The sequence below is a fragment of the Sorex fumeus genome, unplaced genomic scaffold, assembly GCF_029834395.1.
Source record: "Sorex fumeus unplaced genomic scaffold, SorFum_2.1 ptg000045l, whole genome shotgun sequence".
In the NCBI taxonomy this organism is placed as follows: domain Eukaryota; kingdom Metazoa; phylum Chordata; class Mammalia; order Eulipotyphla; family Soricidae; genus Sorex; species Sorex fumeus.
This window is the reverse complement of record NW_026606102.1, coordinates 20,619,854-20,638,041: the sequence shown is the minus strand read 5'-3', so window position 1 is coordinate 20,638,041 and position 18,188 is coordinate 20,619,854. Positions and strand designations below refer to the sequence as shown.

Below are 18,188 nucleotides of genomic sequence, written 5' to 3'. Positions count from 1 at the left end.
GCAGAAACTGGCCAGAAACACGGCTGAGCATCTAGCCCCAAATATCAGCACTGCTAAGGCGGAGACACCCTGTACTAACTTTACTTAGGGTCGGAATTAATGAAATATGAAACAAATGGAGCTAGAGCGATAGCACAGCGGTAGGGCGTCTGCCTTGCACACAGCCGACATGGCCCACCCGAGTTTGATTCCTCCACCCCTCTCAGAGAGCTCAGCAAGCTACCGAGAGTATCTCGCCCGCACGGCAGAGCCTGGCAAGCTCCCCGTGACGTATTCGATATGCCAGACACAGTAACAACAAGTCTCACGATGGAGACGTTCCTGGGCCTGTTCGAGCAAATCGATGAACAACGGGAGGGCAGTGACAGTGACAGTGAAACAAATGGTCTTGTGTAAACAGTGAGATTTTCCAAGCAACAGGAAAAGGTGTGGCCTGTTTAAATTAGCAGGTCTGGGGGCTGGGAAGATAATACAGCAGATAAAACACTTGCCTTGCACATGGCTGACCCAGGTTTGCTCCCCAAGACCCCATATTGGCCCCTGAGCACTGAGCCAGAAGTAAGCTCTGAACACCACCAGTTGCGGTCTCAAAACAAACAAACAAACAAACAAAAAATAGCAAGTTCGAGGTAGAAAGATAGTACAGCAGTTAAGGCATTTGCCTTGCAAGGCAGCCAACACTGGTTTGATCCCCAGCACCACCTATGGTCCCCAAATGCCTCCAGGAATGATCCCTGAGCACAGAGGCAGGAATAAGCTCTGAGCACAGCCAGGTACAGCCCAAAGTAATAACATAAAATAGGTTGGGAGCTTCAGAGATAGCTCAGTGGGTTGAGCGCGTGCTCTGCATGCCACAGGCCAGGTCCAGTCCCCAGTACCACCATTAGAGAACCTAACAGGTCCCCACGCAGTGCCCCCAGTATGCCCAGCACAGAGCTAGGAGTGGCCCCCACCATGGTCAAAACAAATAAAAGAGCAGCAAGTTTTTGCTAAGAAGTAGATGCAGGTGCGTCAGCTAGACTGCGCCCATCACTTGCTGTGGCATCTGAAAGCCTGACGGAGCAGTGTCGAGGCTGTACTCGGCCCCTGCGCTGTCTAAGTGGACAGATGGCCACAGCTACTCTCAGCCCTATCGAGGACTCTCTCTGGCTTCTTGGGGTACTGCTAACTTTACGCATGAGAAAACACATTCTAGAGAAAGAAAAAGCCCATCCGGACAAGGAAATGGCTGTCATCAGAGGCACACACACTCATTACTGCAAGAAAAAGTCAAGGGGGCTGAGCACAGGGCTCCATGGAAAAGCCGGCATGGGGCAGGACCCCGCGCTGATCCCCAGATCACCAGCGCCGGTGGGGGGGAGGGGAAAGTGGGGGGAGCACCAGGTGGTGCTGAGAGTACATACATCCGAGACTGTTCCTTGAAATTTTAGAGGATGGCTATCAAATCGCATGGTTCCTGCAGCCAGTATAAATTATGCAAGGATCGGTTTAAATGGGATCATTCAGAACTGCTCAAAGGGCTCTCAAGTTTATATTAGCAACTTAGGAAGCACTGACCTCCGCATAGCCTATCTTCCAAGAAATAGGAATGATGGACACAATTCAAGATTTTACTTTGATCCAAACTACTGTTCAGAAGAAAAAATCCTCAACGTTCATATTCCAGCCATTTAAGTTCTAGCAATATTAAGAGAAATTTTATTCCTGCCCATTTAGTGGCAACAGAAATTGTTCAGTACATGGAGGGTCCTTTATTGCTTCAGGGAATGAAAAAATAAGACATAGTCTTGGTTGTGAAACTCTTCTGAGTTTTTTTTCCCCCATACTGGCCTAAGGTAAAAATTCCCAGCCCACACATGCTGAATTCCTAAAAAGATCAGTGCAATTTTTGTGAACAGGATACAGCCCTCTGCGCTGGAGGCACCAAGGACTCTGCAGAACTTCATCTGGAGAGCGTGAAAGGTCTTCTATCATCAATTAACATTCAGGGAGCACGCACTGTAATCTCTGAATCAAATGCCACAAAAATAATATTTAAAGCAGGATCCCGGCCCACTCTGTTCTGCAAATCTGCCCCGAGAGAACTATTCTTGGAAGTGAACACCCTGGCTCCTGAGGTTCCTACCTGAATTCACACAAAGCCCAAGTCATGGGAAGGAGACCACGAGCAGGACAGTTGGAGCAGCGGCCCTGCTTCCGAGTCCTGTCACACGCCACAGAGCCATGGGACTCTCAGCTCCTGACACTGGGCTGACCCCGGGAGCCCGAGCAAGTCTCTGGTGGGGTAGCAGTAATTTCTAACAGGTGATGGTGTCCCTGCTCTGTCCCCACTTGGCGCCCAGAGGACCTTCTGCTTCCAGCTGTGATCAACAAAAATATCCCCGGGTTGAGGGGCCGCAGCCATGGGAGAGGAGATTGTGTGCCCTGCACTTGGCCGGAACAGTTTCGATCCCGTGCATCCTAAATGCTCTCCCTGAGCACCCCCAGGACTGATTCCTAAACAGACCGGTGGGAGTGGTCCCCAAACAACCAATCAGGGGTAGAGAGAGGGACAGTGCCACGGTTAAGGCATCTGCAGCCACCCATGTGGCTACCCAGCATAGCCTGGTCTCCAGGACACCACTGGAGCAATCCGACAACACGGTGCCAGGATGGAGGCCACCACCTCTCTGCGCAGGTCCAAACACCTTTCCCCAACCCCCGAACAAAAAATAAAGGAACCAAAAGGTCAACTCCGGGCAAATCACAAGGCTGGAAAGTCAGAAGGAGCACTGGTGGAGGGAAGCTGGCACTGGTGTGTGTGGGGGGAGTCATCCTCGGTCTAAAATTCCTATCAATAACTTATAAATCACGGTTCTTTAATCAAAAAGAAAACCCCATGACCTTTTCCCTTCCCTGAGTGCTCTCCGTGCAGATTACACACAAGCACTCACCCGGAAGGGGGCTGTACCACCGCAGGGGCCCTACAGATGTCAGTTCCAGCGGGGACAACTAGGACCCCCCTCCGCCTGCCACCTCCCCCAACTGTCCTGCGACAAAGTGATGAAGTGGACAGCAGCTGCTGAGCGCACCGCCCAAGCAGAGACATCTCTTTCCTCGAGTCCCGCCCGGCCCAAACCCAGCAAAGCAGAGACCGCAGCACCCGGGCCCAGCCCCGCCCCCGGGTCGGTCGGGGGACAGCGAGGACCCATTTGCCCATCCGGGCACTGCACGGCGCTCTCCGCCCAGTGGACTCCGGGTGGACAGCGCTCTCCCCTTGCCACGGGGGGGGGGGGACCCAGAAAACCGCGCAGGCGGGGCTCAGGCTCCCTGCCCCTCCCTCCCTAGGCTGGCCCGGACCCGCTCGGGGGCCCCGAGCACCCTCGGGAACGGGCCCTGGGCACCTACGGGTGCGGGCCGGGCCCCCCGCCCCTTTCACGCAAAATGAGACAAAACGCACAAGTGGGGCCGCGGGCAAAGGCGCAGCGGGCAGGAGGGAGCCGACCCTGGGGCCCCGCTGGGGGGGATTCCTGAGCACCGAGCCAGGAGTAGCCCTGAGCCCGCCGGGTGCGCCCCCGCGTCAGAAAGACCCCCGGGCGCAGCCGCGACCCGCCCCCTCCCCGAAGCCGGGAGCCGCCGCGCAGGCCGACGCGGCGCCCGGCGGGGTCTAACCGCCGCTCGCCCACCCGGCCCAACCGCGGTCACGTGGGGGCGCGGGCCCCGCCCCCGCCCCGCCCCACCCCCTCCGGGTCGGACGCGGGCGCGCAGAAAGCGGCGTTTTCCTCCCTTTTCTCCTGCTCCTCGCCCTCGCCGGCGCCCCGCGCGACGCCTCCGAGGGCGCCGTCGCCCCTCCCCGGGCGGACCCGAGGCCCCCGGGCGGCGGCGGCTCCTTCGCCGGGGCAGGAGAGCGGCCCCGAGACCCCGCGGCCCCGCCGCCCCGCAGCCGCGACTTCCGGCTCGCGACGGGCCGGCCGCGTCGGCCGCGGCCCCGGCCCGGTCACAAAGGCCGCGCGCGGCCGCCAAACCGCCGGCCCGGCCCGCCGAGCCCACCTGCTTCTCCGGGGCCGCGTCCATGGCTGGGAAGGCGGCGCGCCCGACGGAGACGGCGCTGCCCGCGCTACTTCCGCCTCCCGCGCCCCGCCGCCGTTTCCACGCTGGCAGCGCTGACGTGCCCCGCGCCCGCCGCTGCGGGGCGGAGACCAGGACGGGCCGCCGGGCTGCGCCGCCGGCGGGGAGCGGCGGCCGCGGGGAGGCGAGGCGGGCCCTGGGGGCGGGGCCTGCCGCGGGGCGGGGCCTGCGGGGCGGGGCCCGCCCGGCTTCCGTCCTGGCCGCTCCTATCCCGGCGGGTGCCGGGGGGCGGAGATGCGAGGGGTGTGGGGAAGCCACTTCTAACTGCTCAGAAAGGGCCTCAGGCCCCGGGGTGGAGAAAAGCCGCATCACAAATTATCCTTCAGACAGAAAATTGTCCGGAAATATCGCGCGCCTGCCTTTCCGCAGCTCCTTTTCCAAGTTCTCCCCCGCCTTCGGAAATGGAACGATCCATTCACTGCGGAGGGGCGGGGCTAGCGAGCGCCCTGCGCACGCGCACTGCGTTGGTTGCCGGGTGCGCGGCAGAGCTGCGCGTGCGGCCTCTCCCGGTGACAGCTGATGGGAAAGGGCGCTGATCTCAGCTGATCGGAGCGGAGATGTTTGTTTCGTGCCCTCACCCGCAGGCGTCCAGACGGAGACGAAGTTTGAGACCAGCGGCTCAGGGTTCTTCTCAAGGGCAGGCCAGTCAGGATGGGGCTCTCTGTGGGGCGTAAGGAGACTGGTGGTCGGTCTCTTCCTCCAAGGAGACTGGTGGCCGATCTGTTCTTCCATGTTATAGTCCAGCCGCCTCATGATGCTTAGCTCCATTTCACAGTAGCCGTGTGGGTAGGATTTGGACCCAAGTTTCCTGACGCAGCGCCTGTAGCTTACGCAAACTGCCTGTGAAATGCTTCCACCCCGTGTTACCTGGGTTCCCCGGCAGGCAGGGTTAACGCGGTGATCAGTATCCTCCTCTGATGTCGCCGCCCTCCCCTTGTTCATCGACTTGCTCCAGCGGGCCCAGTAACGGCTCCATTTTGAGACTTCTTGCTGCTGTGTTTGGCATATGGAATACTCTCGGTAGCTTGCCAGGCTTTTGCCGGGCTGGCCAGATACTCTGGGTAGCTTGCCGGGCTCTCCGAGGGGGCGAGGAAGGAACCCGGCTGGCTGGCTGGGCTGGCTGCCTGCGAGACAAGCGCCCTACCAGCCCCCTCTCTGATAAGGAAGGGCAGGAAATAGAAGGCCACCAGGGCGCAGGCAGTAGAGCCCATTACCGCTGGAAGACCTATGGGCTTGCCGCTGCATTTCCTCCCTTTTGATTGGTTGTGTTGCTTCCAAAATCTTGGTGTTTTTACGTCGTGATTTTAATTTTCCCCTAAATTTTGCCAAAGCACCGTGCTTTACAAAGTGATTCGTGGTTGGGTTTTAGACACACAATTCTTCATCACTCATTCCGCCAGCATTGTCAGCTTCCCTTCACAGGTGATCCAAGGTTCCCTCTCCGAGAGGTTCCCTCTCTCATAGTCACTATTTTGTTTTGGGGGGTTCACTCAGCAGTGCTCAGGGGTTACTCCTGGCTCTGCACTCAGGAATTACTACTGGTGGTGCTCAGGGGGCCGTATGGGGTGCTGGGAATTGAATCCCGCTCAACCGGGTGCAAGACAACAGCCCTATCCACTGTACTGTCCCTCCAGCCTCATAATTATTTATTTTGAGCTATGCAATTTGTATTTGGAATATTGACCACTTATGTCAGTAAAAGTGTTTTCTACCAAGGGAAGTCTTGAATCTGGTTTGTGTGGAGTTTATAAAGAGAATATTCAGATTCTCTGAAGAATGACAAATTTTTGTCTTCCCAAAACAAAATTGCATGTGCCTCTGCTTAAGCAGAACAAGTCTCCAACACTTTATTGTGAATAATTTCAAGTATTTAGAGAAGTTGCAGAATGTAGTAGAGTGAACTGAACGTGTACCTTCTGCCTTGGTTCTACAGCACTGATAATAGTTTCATTACATAAGGTCTGGATCAGCATATATAAAATATCTCTATATATATTGGGCTCCACCTGGCACTGCTCAGGGCTTACTCCTGGCTCTGTGCTCAGGATCACTCCTGGCAGGGCTCACGGTGTTGGAGATCAAATCTGGAGGGCCTTGTACAGGGCAAATACCCATCTGCTGTTTAATCACTCCAGTCAAAGGAGTTTTCCTTTGGAGCCCAGGAGAGATCTATACAATTTCTGAAACTGTACCTAAAATTGTGCGCATGTGTGTGCATTCCCATATCTTCTTGTTGAGAATATACATAGCTTTCATTTCCTTTCCTTTTCCACTCCTCCTCTTCCTCCTTCTCTTCCACCTTCTCCATTCCCTCCTCCATACCAAATAGTTTTCAGGGACTATTTCTGGCCTCAATACCTGTGCTATCGTGTACTATCTCTTTGACCCCATAGCTTTCATTTCATACTAAAATCTCTCTCTCTCTCTCTCTCTCTCTCTCTCTCTCTCTCTCTCTCTCTCTCACACACACACACACACACACACACAGAACTCCAAAATGTCAAACCCATTTGCCTCTTGGATGCAGAGAGAAGCTGCTAAATTAAAGCAGAGCATTTTTCAGGCTAGTACAGACATATGAGAGAAGTAATTTAGGAAGCCAGAGGCAAAATAGAAAAGTTTAATTTCTGTTGCCATTTGGCCTTTCTCTCCTGATACAGACCTTTTTTTAATTTGTAAGCAAACATTAAAGCAAGTAAGGAAATCAAATTCATATTTGGGGTGATTTTTCCTGTGTGTGTGTGTGTGTGTGTGTGTGTGTATCCTGAATCATATTAACATAACGATATCATGGCTGTTGTTTTTTAGTTTTAAGTTTCCCAAATCAACTTGGTAATGCATTTAATGTGTTTATTCTTTACTGTGACAACATACACCTCATCTATTTGTATTTATGCATCTTTTTCATCTATTTGTGGCATTTGGAGTCACTCCCAGCAAAGTGCTTCGGCAGTGCTTGGGGGACTTCCTGGTTGTTCTGGGCTCCCACAAAGTCTTGACCTTGAGCCTCCTTTCCCAGTTTCCTGATTTGGTTTTACTTTTTTAAATCAGTGCCAGACATGCGATCCTAGGCCATATACATTCGTGGAAAGTGCTTTACCACTGAGTTACATATCTGTCTTCATTATGGTCTTCAGGACTATACCTGCCTATGCTCAGGGTTTACTCCTGGCTCTGCTCTGTATTGCAGGGGTCACTAGAGGTCGAACCTGGGTCGAACCCCTGTGGAAGGCAAATGCCTTATGCCCTGTACTATCTCTCTTCGACTGTAGAAATGTTAATTTTCTTGCGGGGTATGGTGCCGCCAGCAGGTCAATCTGTACTTGTGAGGCGAGTGCATCAGCAGCCTGATGGCGCCTTCAGACTTCCAGATACCCCAAAATTGCTGCTGTGCCTTTGGCCAGACCCCAAAAACTTGGGGCAAAGTTTACCAAGAAAGTAAATCGCCAAAAGTTAGGTATGTGGGAGACACACCCACAAACCACCTCCAGCTCAGCTATATAATTGGAGGCGATCCCTCTCTGATTCATGATCAAGCTGCTTAATGGTCATGATCCCAGAGATTCAGAAACAAATCTTGAAACCCAACAGCTTTTGGCAGAAATGCGTCCGATTCCTGCAGTAAGTTACCAGCGCTGGGCCACCCCAGGTGGGAATAGGTTTCGTGCCTTGGCCTGTTCCCCCTGGTGGCCTGGTGGCTGTCATCCTCCAGAGGCCACTGTGTAGTCAGGTTTGGGCCCACAGTGACGAGACACATGGAGCCTCACGGAATGGGGGTGGAGCCGGCCCTTTCTTCCCCATCCCAACGAGATCCCAAGTCGCCGCCCACAAACTGCCTCTCTGGCTCCTGATCAAGCTGCTTAATGGCCATGATCCCAAGACTCAAAAACAAATCTCGAAACGCAGTGACATTCAGCAGAAATGCGTCTAGACCATGCAGTAGGTTACTGTCGCTGGGCCACCCCAGAGGGAAAGGGTGCTGTCCCTCCGCCTGCTCCCCCTGAGCAGCTCAGGGGCCACCATCTTCCAGAGGCCATTGGACAGTTAGGTTTGGGCCCGCAGTGATGAGACATGCGGGGATCACGGGATGGGGGTGGAGCTGGCCCTTTCCTCCCCACCCCAACTTGATCCCAAGTCACCGCCAACGAATGGCCTCTCTGGCTCCTGATCAAGCCACTTAATGGCCATGATCCCAGAGACTCAGAAACAAATCTCGAAACCCAATAGCTTTTGTCAGAAATGGGTCCAATTCCTGCAGTAGGTTACTGGCACTGGGCCACCCCAGGTGGGAATAGGTTTCGTGCCTTGGCTGTTCCCCCTGGTGGCCCGGTGGCTGCCATCCTCCAGAGGCCACTGGACAGTCAGGTTTGGGCCCACAGTAAAAAGACACGTGGGACCTCATGGGATGGGGGTGGAGCTGGCCCTCCCCCCGCCCCCCCCCAGTCGCCACCCACGAACGACCTCTCTGGCTCCTGATCAAGCCATTTAATGGCCATGATCCCAGAGACTCAGGAACAAATCTTGGAACCCAGCAGGTCTGGGCAGAAATCTCTCCAGATTTAAGTGTTAAAATTTCAAAATTTCAAAATTGCACGGCCACTACTGCAGCCACATGACATCATATGTTATTCATAACCAGCAATAGAAAAATTGTCTACTGTTGCCTTTTCAGCAGATCTGAGTGTTGGGGTAAAATCCCAAATAACAACAGTGGGTCTGGTGTCAAAATATTGAATGTAATCAAAGTAGAGAGAGAGTAATGTGGAAATCATCTGCCCCACAGGTGGGGGGAGGGTGTGGGATGGGGGTATACTGGGGTTTTTGGTGGTTGGAGAATGGGCACTGGTGAAGGTATGGGTGTTTCATTGTATGACCGAGACTTAAACCCGAAAGCTTTGTAACTGCTCTCACGTGATTCAATAAACAAAATTATAAAAAAAGAAATGTGAATTTTCTAAATCCTATTTTTTGAGTTTTCATACTTGTTTTAAAAAAATAGAAGCCCTGGGGCTGGAGCGATAGCACAGCGGGTAGGGCGTTTGCCTTGCACGCAGCCAACATGGCCGACACAGGTTCGATTCCCAGCATCCTATATGGTCCCCCGAGCACCGCCAGGAGCAATTCCTGAGTGCATGAGCCAGGAGGAACCCCTGAGCATCGCCGGGTGTGACCCAAAAAGCAAAAAAAAAAAAAAAAAATAGAAGCCCTGAGAGATCGTACACGAGGCTGGGGCCTGTGCTTTGCACACAGGAGGCCAGAGTTTTGTGGGTCCCTGGCTTGTTGTTGGATCTGGTTTGGGGGCTGCTCCCAGCAGTGTTCAGGACTTAACTCCTGGCTCTGTGCTCAGGGGGTGTCCCTGGCAAGTTGTGATCCCCCTAGTACCACAAAGAACAACCCCAATACTGAGCTGGGAGTAATTACTTCTGGGTGTGCTGCCCCAGTCCCCTGAAAAAGGAAGACAGGCGAGGAAATAGCCTGTGTAACATAAGCCTTGATTCATTTTTATTTAGTTGGGGTCACTCTAGTTGTTCTCACTCAAGGTCTACTCCCAGCCTCGGGCTCGGGACTTCCTCCTGGCAGTGCTCAGGGAACCATGGGGTGCCAGGGATTGAACATTGAGCCCAAGGTTCCTGCCTGAGATCACACACACTTACCCTTTGATTCACTGCCCTCACAACCTCATTTTATTTTTTAATTTTAGCTTTTTTTTAAATGTAGGAGTATTGCTATTTATTCAGCCATTTGCTAGGCTGATTGAATTGGGCATGAACTCTACCTTACTTCCCCCCCTTATTTATAATTTTATGTGTTGAATCACTGTGAGAGTAGTTACAAAGCTTTTGGGTTTAAGTCTCAGTCATACAATAAAACACCCGTCCCTTCACCACTGCCCATTTTCCACCACCAAAAACTCCAGCATACCCCCCATCCCACACCCTCCCCCTACCTGTGGGGCAGATGATTTCCACATTACTCTCTCTCTACTTTGATCACATTCAATATTTCGACACCAGACCCACCATTATTATTTGGGATTTTACCCCGGCTGGAGCGATAGCACAGTGGGTAGGGTGTCTGCCTTGCACGCAGCCAACATGGCCGACCCGAGTTCGATTCCTCCGCCCCTCTCGGAGAGCCCGGCAAGCTACCGAGAGTATTCGATATGCCAGACACAGTAACAACAAAGTCTCCAATGGAGACGTTACTGGGCCCGCTCGAGCAAATCGATGATCAACGGGAGGGCCTTTACTTTTACTTTTACTCAGATCTGCTGAAAAGGCAATAGTAGACAATTTGTTTTCTGTTGTTGGTTATGAATAACATATGATGTCGCACAGCTGCAGTAGTGGCCATGAGATTTTGGAATTCCAAAATTTTAACAATATGGAGGGATTTCTGCCCAAACTTGCTGGGTTCCAAGATTTGTTCCTGAGTTTCTTGGACCATGGCTGTTAAGCAGCTGGATTAGGAGCCAGAGAGGCTGTTCGTGGGCAGCGACTTGGGATCTCGTTGGGATGGGGAGGAAAGGGCTGGCTCCACCCCCATCCCACGAGGTCCCACATGTCACTGTAGGCCCAATCCTGACTGTCCAATGACCTCTGGAAGATGGTGGCCACCTATCCGCCAAGGGGGAGCAGGTGGAGGGACATCACCCTTTCCCACTGGGGTGGCATGGCGACAGTAACCTACTGCGGGGTCCAGACGCATTTCTGCCAAAGCTGCTGGGTTTCAAGATTTGTTTCTGAGTCTCTGGAATCATGGCTGTTAAGCGGCTTGATCAGGAGCCAGAGAGACTGTTTGTTCGGGATCTCATTGGGGTGGGGAGGAAAGGGCTGGCTCCACCCCCATCTCGTGAGGCTCCACGTGTCTCGTCACTGCTGGCCCAAACCTGACCATCCAATGGCTTCTGGAGGATGGCATCCACCGAGCTGCCAGGGGGAACAGGCCAAGGCACGAAACCCATTCCAACTTGGGGTGGCTCAGTGCCGGTAACCTAATACAGGGACTAGACGCTTTTCTGCCCAAATCCGCTGGGTCCCAAGATTTGTTTCTGAGACTCTGGGATCATGACTATCAAGCAGCTTGATCAGGAGCTAGAGGGGCCATTTATGGTTGGCGACTCAGGGTCTCGTTGGGGTGGGGATGAGAGGGCCATCCCGTGAGGCCCCATATGTCTTGTCACTGCAGGCCTAAACCTGACTGCCCAGTGGCCTCTGGAGGATGGCGGCCACCGAGCTGCCTAGGGGGAGCAGGTGGAGGGACAATACCATTTACCCCCTGGGGTGGTCTGGCACCAGTAATCCATTGCGGGGATCGAACGCATCTCTGCCAAAAGCCGCTGGGTGCCGAGATTTGTCTCTGAGTCTCTGGGATCATGACCATTAAGCAGCTTGATCACGAATCAGAGAGGGATTGCCTCCACTTATATAGCTGAGCCGGAGGTGGCTTGTGGGTGTGTCTCCAACATACCTAACTTTTGGCCGTTTACTTTCTTGGTAAACTTTGCCCCAAGTTTTTGGGGTCTGACCAAAGGCACAGCAGCAATTTTGGGGTATCTGGAAGTTCGAAGGCACCATCAGGCTGTTGATGCACTCGCCTCACAGGTTACAGATTGACCTGCTGGCAGCACCATACCACCCTCCCCCCCCTTTTTTTTAATGCTGAGGATTGAGCCCAGGACCTTGGCATATGCAGGTGTTTTTCTTTAAGCAATATCTCTGGCCCTCAATTTTTTTTTTTGCTTTTTGGGTCACACCTGGTGATGCACAGGGGTTACTCCTGGCTCTGCACTCAGGAGTTACTCCTGGCGGTGCTCAGGTGACCATATGGGATGCTGGGGATTGAACCCGGGTTGGCCGCGTGCAAGGCAATGCCCTACCCGCTGTGCTATCTCTCCAACCCTTCTGGCCCTCATTTTGTCTTATAAAATAAATGACATGAATGCATTGACTATGCACCTAAAAAAAAGAAACATGGTAAGCTGTAGACATTTTCATTTTCTATTTTTTAAAAATTTTTTAGTTTTTTGTTTTTTGGGTCACACCCGGCGATGCTCAGTGGTTACTCCTGGTTCTGCACTCAGGAGTCACTCTGGCAGTGCTCAGGGGGCCGTAGGGGATGCTGGGAATCGAACCCGGGTCGGCTGCGTGCAAGGCAAACGCCCTACCCGCTGTGCTATTGCTCCAGCCCCCACATTTTCATTTTCTAAATCCTATTTTTTTGTTGTTTAGGTTTCCATACCATAGAATTATTTTAAGAAAAAAACCTATGCTCGTTAATAATTCATCATCTCCAATTCCATTCTCTTGCTTGCTCTGTAAGAACTGGATCTGGAGGGGTCTGGGGTGGGGCTCAGTGAGCACATAGGCCTCTGACGTCTGGGGGCAGTGCCAGGCTCTGGGTTAAGAAGATGGGTCCTGCGCCTTGCGTTGTCTTCTTCCCTATCTGGCACAGTGTTGACTTTGGTCAGTAGAGGGCGCTGGAGAAACATTGCGGGAGAAGAGGGTTTTGGCCATCAGGTGACTTGCAGCACCTGCAAGTTTCCCTTGGAGGGTAAGGAAAACCGGCTCTCAATACTTGGACTGCTTCTCTCTCCCTCCCTCTCTCTCTCTCTCTATATATATATATATATATATATTTTATTAGTGAAACACCATGAGGTACAGTTGTAGACTTACAAATTTTTGTGCTTGGGTTTCAGTTATACAATGATCGAGTACCCATCCCTCCACCAGTGCCCATTCTCCACCACCACCAATGATCCCAGTATCTCTCCCACCCCCCTCATCCCCCCCCCCCATCCCACCCTGCCTCTGTGGCAGGGCATTCCCTTTTGTTTTCTCTCTCCTTTTGGATTCTGTGTTTTGCAAAAGAGACATTGAATGGGAATCATGTTCCGTCTATAGTCTACTTTCAGCAGGCATCTCCCATCCTGGGAGGATCCTCCCAACACCCTTTACTTGGTGCACCATTCTTTATCTGAGCTGCCTTTTCTGAGCTGCATGTGCGGCTGGCCTCCAAGCCTCCAAGCCTCCAAGTACCTCTTGGTACTTATCTTGGCTATTCTTGGGTGTTAGTCTCCTATTTTCTTCCCCAGATGAATGCAGATGAATGCAATCTTTCTATGTCTGTCCCTCTCTTTGTGACTCATTTCACTTGGCATGAGACTTTCCAAGTAGTACCACTTGTATGTAAATTTCGAGACTTGGTCTTTTCTAACAGCTACATAGTATCCATTGTGTAGATATGCCAAAGTTTCTTTAACCAGTCATCTGTTCTCGGGCACTCAGGTTTTTTCCAGATTCTGGCTATTGTAAAGAGTGCTGCAATGAACAGACAATTGCAGATGTCACTTCGACTATACTTTTTTGCCTCTCTGGGATATATTCCCAGGAGTGGTATTGCTGGGTCAAATGGGAGCTCAATTTCTAATTTTTTGAGAATCGTCCATAAAAAAATATGGAACGCTTCACAAATTTGCGTGTCATCTTTGTGCAGGGGCCATGCTAATCTTCTCTGTATCGTTACAATGTTAGTATATGGTGCAGAAACAAGCACCTTGGACTACTTCTCTTCTCATAACAAACGCGTTGGTTTCCCACATAATTAATCCTGTGTTTCCAAGCTGGGTGTCTTATGGTTTAACCCAACTCTTATTTCCCGGAGCTCACGTAAGGTCCTGTAGAATCAGGGTTCAATCTCGCATGATGGTCTAATCTGCAATTCCAGGTGGTCGACCTGTGGGCACCCAGCCACGGCCGGCCTATAAATCAGAACTTCCAGGATGCCCTCCTCGTTTGCAATGAACTGGCTGGAGGAGCTCAGCGAGTCCGGGAAAAAAGTCAAGTGATGAGCTTCCTTACAAAGAAAGGTGTCATTTGTGGAATTATAAAATAACACAATATGAGACTAACATCCAAGGACAGTAGACACAAGGGCCAGGAAGATTGTCCCATGGTTGGAAACCTGCCTCATGAGCTGGGGGAGAAGGCATTGACTGGGAATCATGTTCCGTCTACAGTCTACTTTCTCCATTCCTCTCTGGTATAGAGAAGGGATCACTATGACGACTGGGGGGATCGGTCGGGATGGGAGATGTATTCTGAAAGATAAAGGACCAAAAGTGATAACCTCTCAGTATCTGTATTGCAAACCATAATGCCAAAAGTAGAGCGTATGGGAGAGATTGTCTGCCACAGAGGCAGGGGGAAGGTTGGGAAGTGAGTGTGTGGTGGGGGGAGGTTTATTGGGGACATTGGTGGTGGAGAATGTGCACTGGTGGTGGGGTCGGTGTTTGATCATTGTTTCAGTCGAAACTCAAACATGAAATCTTTGTAACTATCTCATGATGATTTAATGAAAAAGAAAGAAAGAAAGAAAGAAAGAAAGAAAGAAAGAAAGAAAGAAAGGTATAGCTCAGGAGCAGCCAAAATGTATCGGAGCACAGGGCTAGGAATGTGGGGTCGGGATGTGGGCTTTCCATGCCCTTCCCAGGGCACCCCTCTCTCTGAAACTCCTCATGCAGTTCAGGGGCTCTCCAAACCCTGATCTAGATTTTAGGAGAGCTTCACTCCAAAGATACCCTTGATGGGGGTGGGGAGGTGGTAGTATTTTCTCAATCGAGGCCACTACCTACTTCCTTTGTCCCCCAACTTCAGGCTCACTGATTATGAGTTGATTTATCTGATCATGCAGCTGCTTTGCTTTTGCTGGGAGCCAGCACCCCCCCCCCCCTTCCCCAGCCCGTCTAGAAGTCCTCAAATGAACCAGAACCTAAGTGTGTTTGCAAGGGGCTTTGCAGCACCATTGAACACACCTACCTTGCAGCCTCTTCGCTCAGAGGTTGTTTTGGGAACCGAGGACAAAAGATCTTGTCTCCGGTATGATCTTTTCAGTCCAAGGATTAAATATTAATTTTAAAAAATGTTCCCATTGCCTTGGTAAATGAGGAAATTCCAAGGATTTTTGAAGCTCTCAACAAGAAACTTGGGATTCAGACAAAATAGGTATCTCTTATTAGAAGTCCTACTTGCTGGCTTTATTCTTCCATGGAGACCTGCCCCAGAAAAACTTAGGCTAGAGGGGAGGACGATTCCAGAAAATTCTACAAGCCACCAGGCTTTATAGCATCTGACCTCTCTGCCTTTCAGTGAGTCAGGAGAACCCTCCCAGGATTTGGAATGTTAGAGATGGTGGAGTGGGGGCTGTTTGTGGTGATGTTCTTCTTTTGGGGTTCTCTTTCAATCATGAGGGTAGGAACTGTTCTAGTCTGCTACTTCTGCACAGGATTCTTTTTCTTTCTTTTCTTTTCTTTTCTTTTCGGGTCACACCCAGCGATGCTCAGGGATTACTCCTGGCTCTGCACTCATGAAATACTCCTGGTGGTACACGGGGGACCCTATGGGATGCCAGGGATAGAACCTGGGTCAGCCAGCCGCGTTCAAGGCAAATGCCCTCCCTGCTGTCCTATCACTCTGGCCCCATGTGCAGTTTTTTATTTTTTATTTTAGGGCTACACCCAGCTGTGGTCAGGGTTTATTTACCCTTGGGAAAGCTTGGGGAACTATCTGGGATGGCAGGGATTGAATCTGGGTAGGCCACATGCAAGGCAAATGCCCTACCCAACTGCTGCCTCTGTGTGTTTTATTTTTTTTCATTTTTTATAATTTTATTTATTGAATCACCGCGACAGCAGTTAAAAAGCTTTCGGGTCTAAGTCTCGGTCATACAATGAAACACCCGTACTTTCACCAGTGCCCATTCTCCACCACCAAAAACCCCAGTATACCCCCATCCCTCCCCCTCCCCCTACCTGTGAGGCAGATGAGTTCCACATTACTCTCTCTCTACTTTGACCACATTCAATATTTTGTCACCAGACCCACCATTATTATTTGAGATTTTACCCCAACACTCAGATCTGCTGAAAAGGCAACAGTAGACAATTTGTTTTCTATTGCTGGTTATGAATAACATATGATGTCGCGTGGCTGCAGTAGGGCCATGTGATTTTGAAATTCCAAAATTTTAACACTTAAATCTGGAGGGATTTCTGCCAAAAGCCACTGGGTTCCGAGATTTGCTCCTGAGTCTCTGGGATCATGGCCGTTGAGCAGCTTGATCAGGAGCCAGAGAGGCTGTTCGTGGGCGATGACTTAGGGTCTCCTTGGGAAGGGGAGACCAGGACTGGCTCCACCCCCATCCTGTGAGTCCCAACAAATTTCGTCACTGCGGGCCCAGACCTGACTGTCCAATGGCCTCTGGAGGATGACGGCCACCGAGCCGCCAAGGGGAAGCAGGTGGAGGGATAGCACCCTTTTCCCCCTGGGGTGGCCCAGCGACAGTAACCTATTGTGGGGTCTGGACGCATTTCTGCCAAAAGCCGCTGGGTTTCAAGCAGCTTGATCAGGAGCCAGAGAGGCTGTTCGTGGGCGATGACTTGGGGTCTCGTTGGGGTGCAGAGGACAGGCCCGGCTCCACCTCCATCCCGTGAGACCCAACAAGTTCGTCACTGCGGGCCCAAGCCTGACGGTCCAATGGCCTCTGGAGGATGATGGCCACTGAGCCGCCAGGGGGAAGCAGGTGGAGGGATAGCACCCTTTCCCCCCTGGGGTGGCCCAGCGACAGTAACCTACTGCGGGGTCCAGCCGCATTTCTGCCAAAAGCTGCTGGGTTTCGAGATGTTTCTGAGTCTCTGGGATCATGGCTGTTAAGCAGCTTGATCAGGAGCCAGAGAGGCCGTTCGTGGGTGATGACTTGGGGTCTCGTTGGGGTGGGAAGGACAGGCCCAGATCCCCCCATCCCATGAGGCCCTGCATGTCTCGTCACTGGGGGCCCAAACCTGACTGTCCAGTGGCTTCTGAAGGATGGCAGCCACCGGGCCGCCCAGGCGAACAGGCCAAGGCACGAAACCTATTCCCACCTGGGTTGGCCCAGCACCAGTAACCTACTGCAGGGACCGGACACATTTCTGCCAAAAGCTGCTGGGTTTCGAAATTTGTTTCTGAGTGTCTGGGATCATGGCCATTAAGCAGTTCAATCAGGAACCAGAGAGGCCTTGCCTCCAATTACATAGCTGAGCCGGAGGTGGTTTGTGGGTGTGTTTTTCACATACCTAACTTTTGGCTGTTTACTTTCTTGGTAAACTCTGCCCCAAGTTTTTGGGGTCTGGCCAAAGGCACAGCAGCAATTTTGGGGTATCTGGAAGTCTGAAGGCGCCATCAGGCTGCTGATGCACTCGCCTCACAGGTACAGACTGACCTGCTGGCGGCACCATACCCCCGGCCTCTGTGTGTTTTAAAGCAGTGGTTTTCAATCACTGAGACCAGGCGTAAAAAGGTCGGAAAAAAAACTGCTTTATTGGGGGGGGGGGGGGGGGGAGGGAGGGAGGGAGGGGGAGGGGAGAGGGGAGGGAGGAAGGGAGGTGCTGAGCTCTGGATTTGGGCGTTCTTGCTCTGAAGGCACTCCAATTTGCCCCTTCTGCTCTGTTTGTTTCCAGATAAAGCCTGTTTGTGTTGGAATATCCGATTGCTTCTACCTGAGGTCAACAGTTGCGGGCTGAGCATTCAGAGCTGACAAACAATATGCAATATGCAATATGTACTGAAGAAGGTGTCTGCAAGGCAAGGTGAGGTCTGGGGCCGTTGATGAACCTGTAACCAGAGCCTTGCAAGCGCCACGCCCTGCACTTGCCCCCAGAGGCTCTGCTGAGTAAGTGTTCACACCCACTTGAGACAGGAGAGTAAATAATTCTTATTCCAAATAATAAGAATTGAAGCTGTCCCACTAACAGGCACAATCAATATTACCCAGATTGCAGGGACAAAATTCTTAGGCATGTTTTTTTCTGCAGCAGGGCTGAAGGACGAAATGGTACCCACTGGTCACTGGCAGGGCCGTGGGGGACTGGGAATAAAAACCTGGTCAGTCTGACATGCTCCACTATCTTTGGGGCCTCTATATGCTGCCATTTAATTTAATTTTGATTTGGGGGTCACACCTGACTGTTCTCAGGGCTTACTCCTGGCTCTGCACTCAGGGATCACTTCTGGCGGGGTCAGTGGATCCCTTCTGTGATCTAT

General features: G+C 51.9%; 1 protein-coding gene and 1 non-coding gene across 5 annotated transcripts in view; both read right to left on the bottom strand.

Moving 5' to 3' along the window:
• PDXDC1 (pyridoxal dependent decarboxylase domain containing 1) overlaps positions 1-4,152 on the bottom strand; it is a 168,995-nt gene extending 164,843 nt beyond the window's left edge. For 2 of the 4 annotated variants that reach the window (XR_008793605.1, XM_056122372.1), the window contains exon 1: positions 4,030-4,150. Coding sequence is in view for 3 of the 4 variants with exons in the window: in XM_056122372.1 (XP_055978347.1) it covers positions 4,030-4,053 (24 nt within the window). In the remaining variant the exon portion in view is untranslated. Of the gene's footprint in view, positions 1-4,029 lie in introns of all 4 variants that reach the window. The other 2 variants (XM_056122370.1, XM_056122371.1) reach the window with 1 other exon arrangement.
• Positions 4,153-13,560: 9,408 nt separating this feature from the next.
• On the bottom strand, positions 13,561-13,666 carry LOC130031149 (U6 spliceosomal RNA). Its single transcript, XR_008793612.1, has one exon. It is a non-coding gene; the product is annotated as a U6 spliceosomal RNA (small nuclear RNA).
• Positions 13,667-18,188: the final 4,522 nt, after the last annotated feature.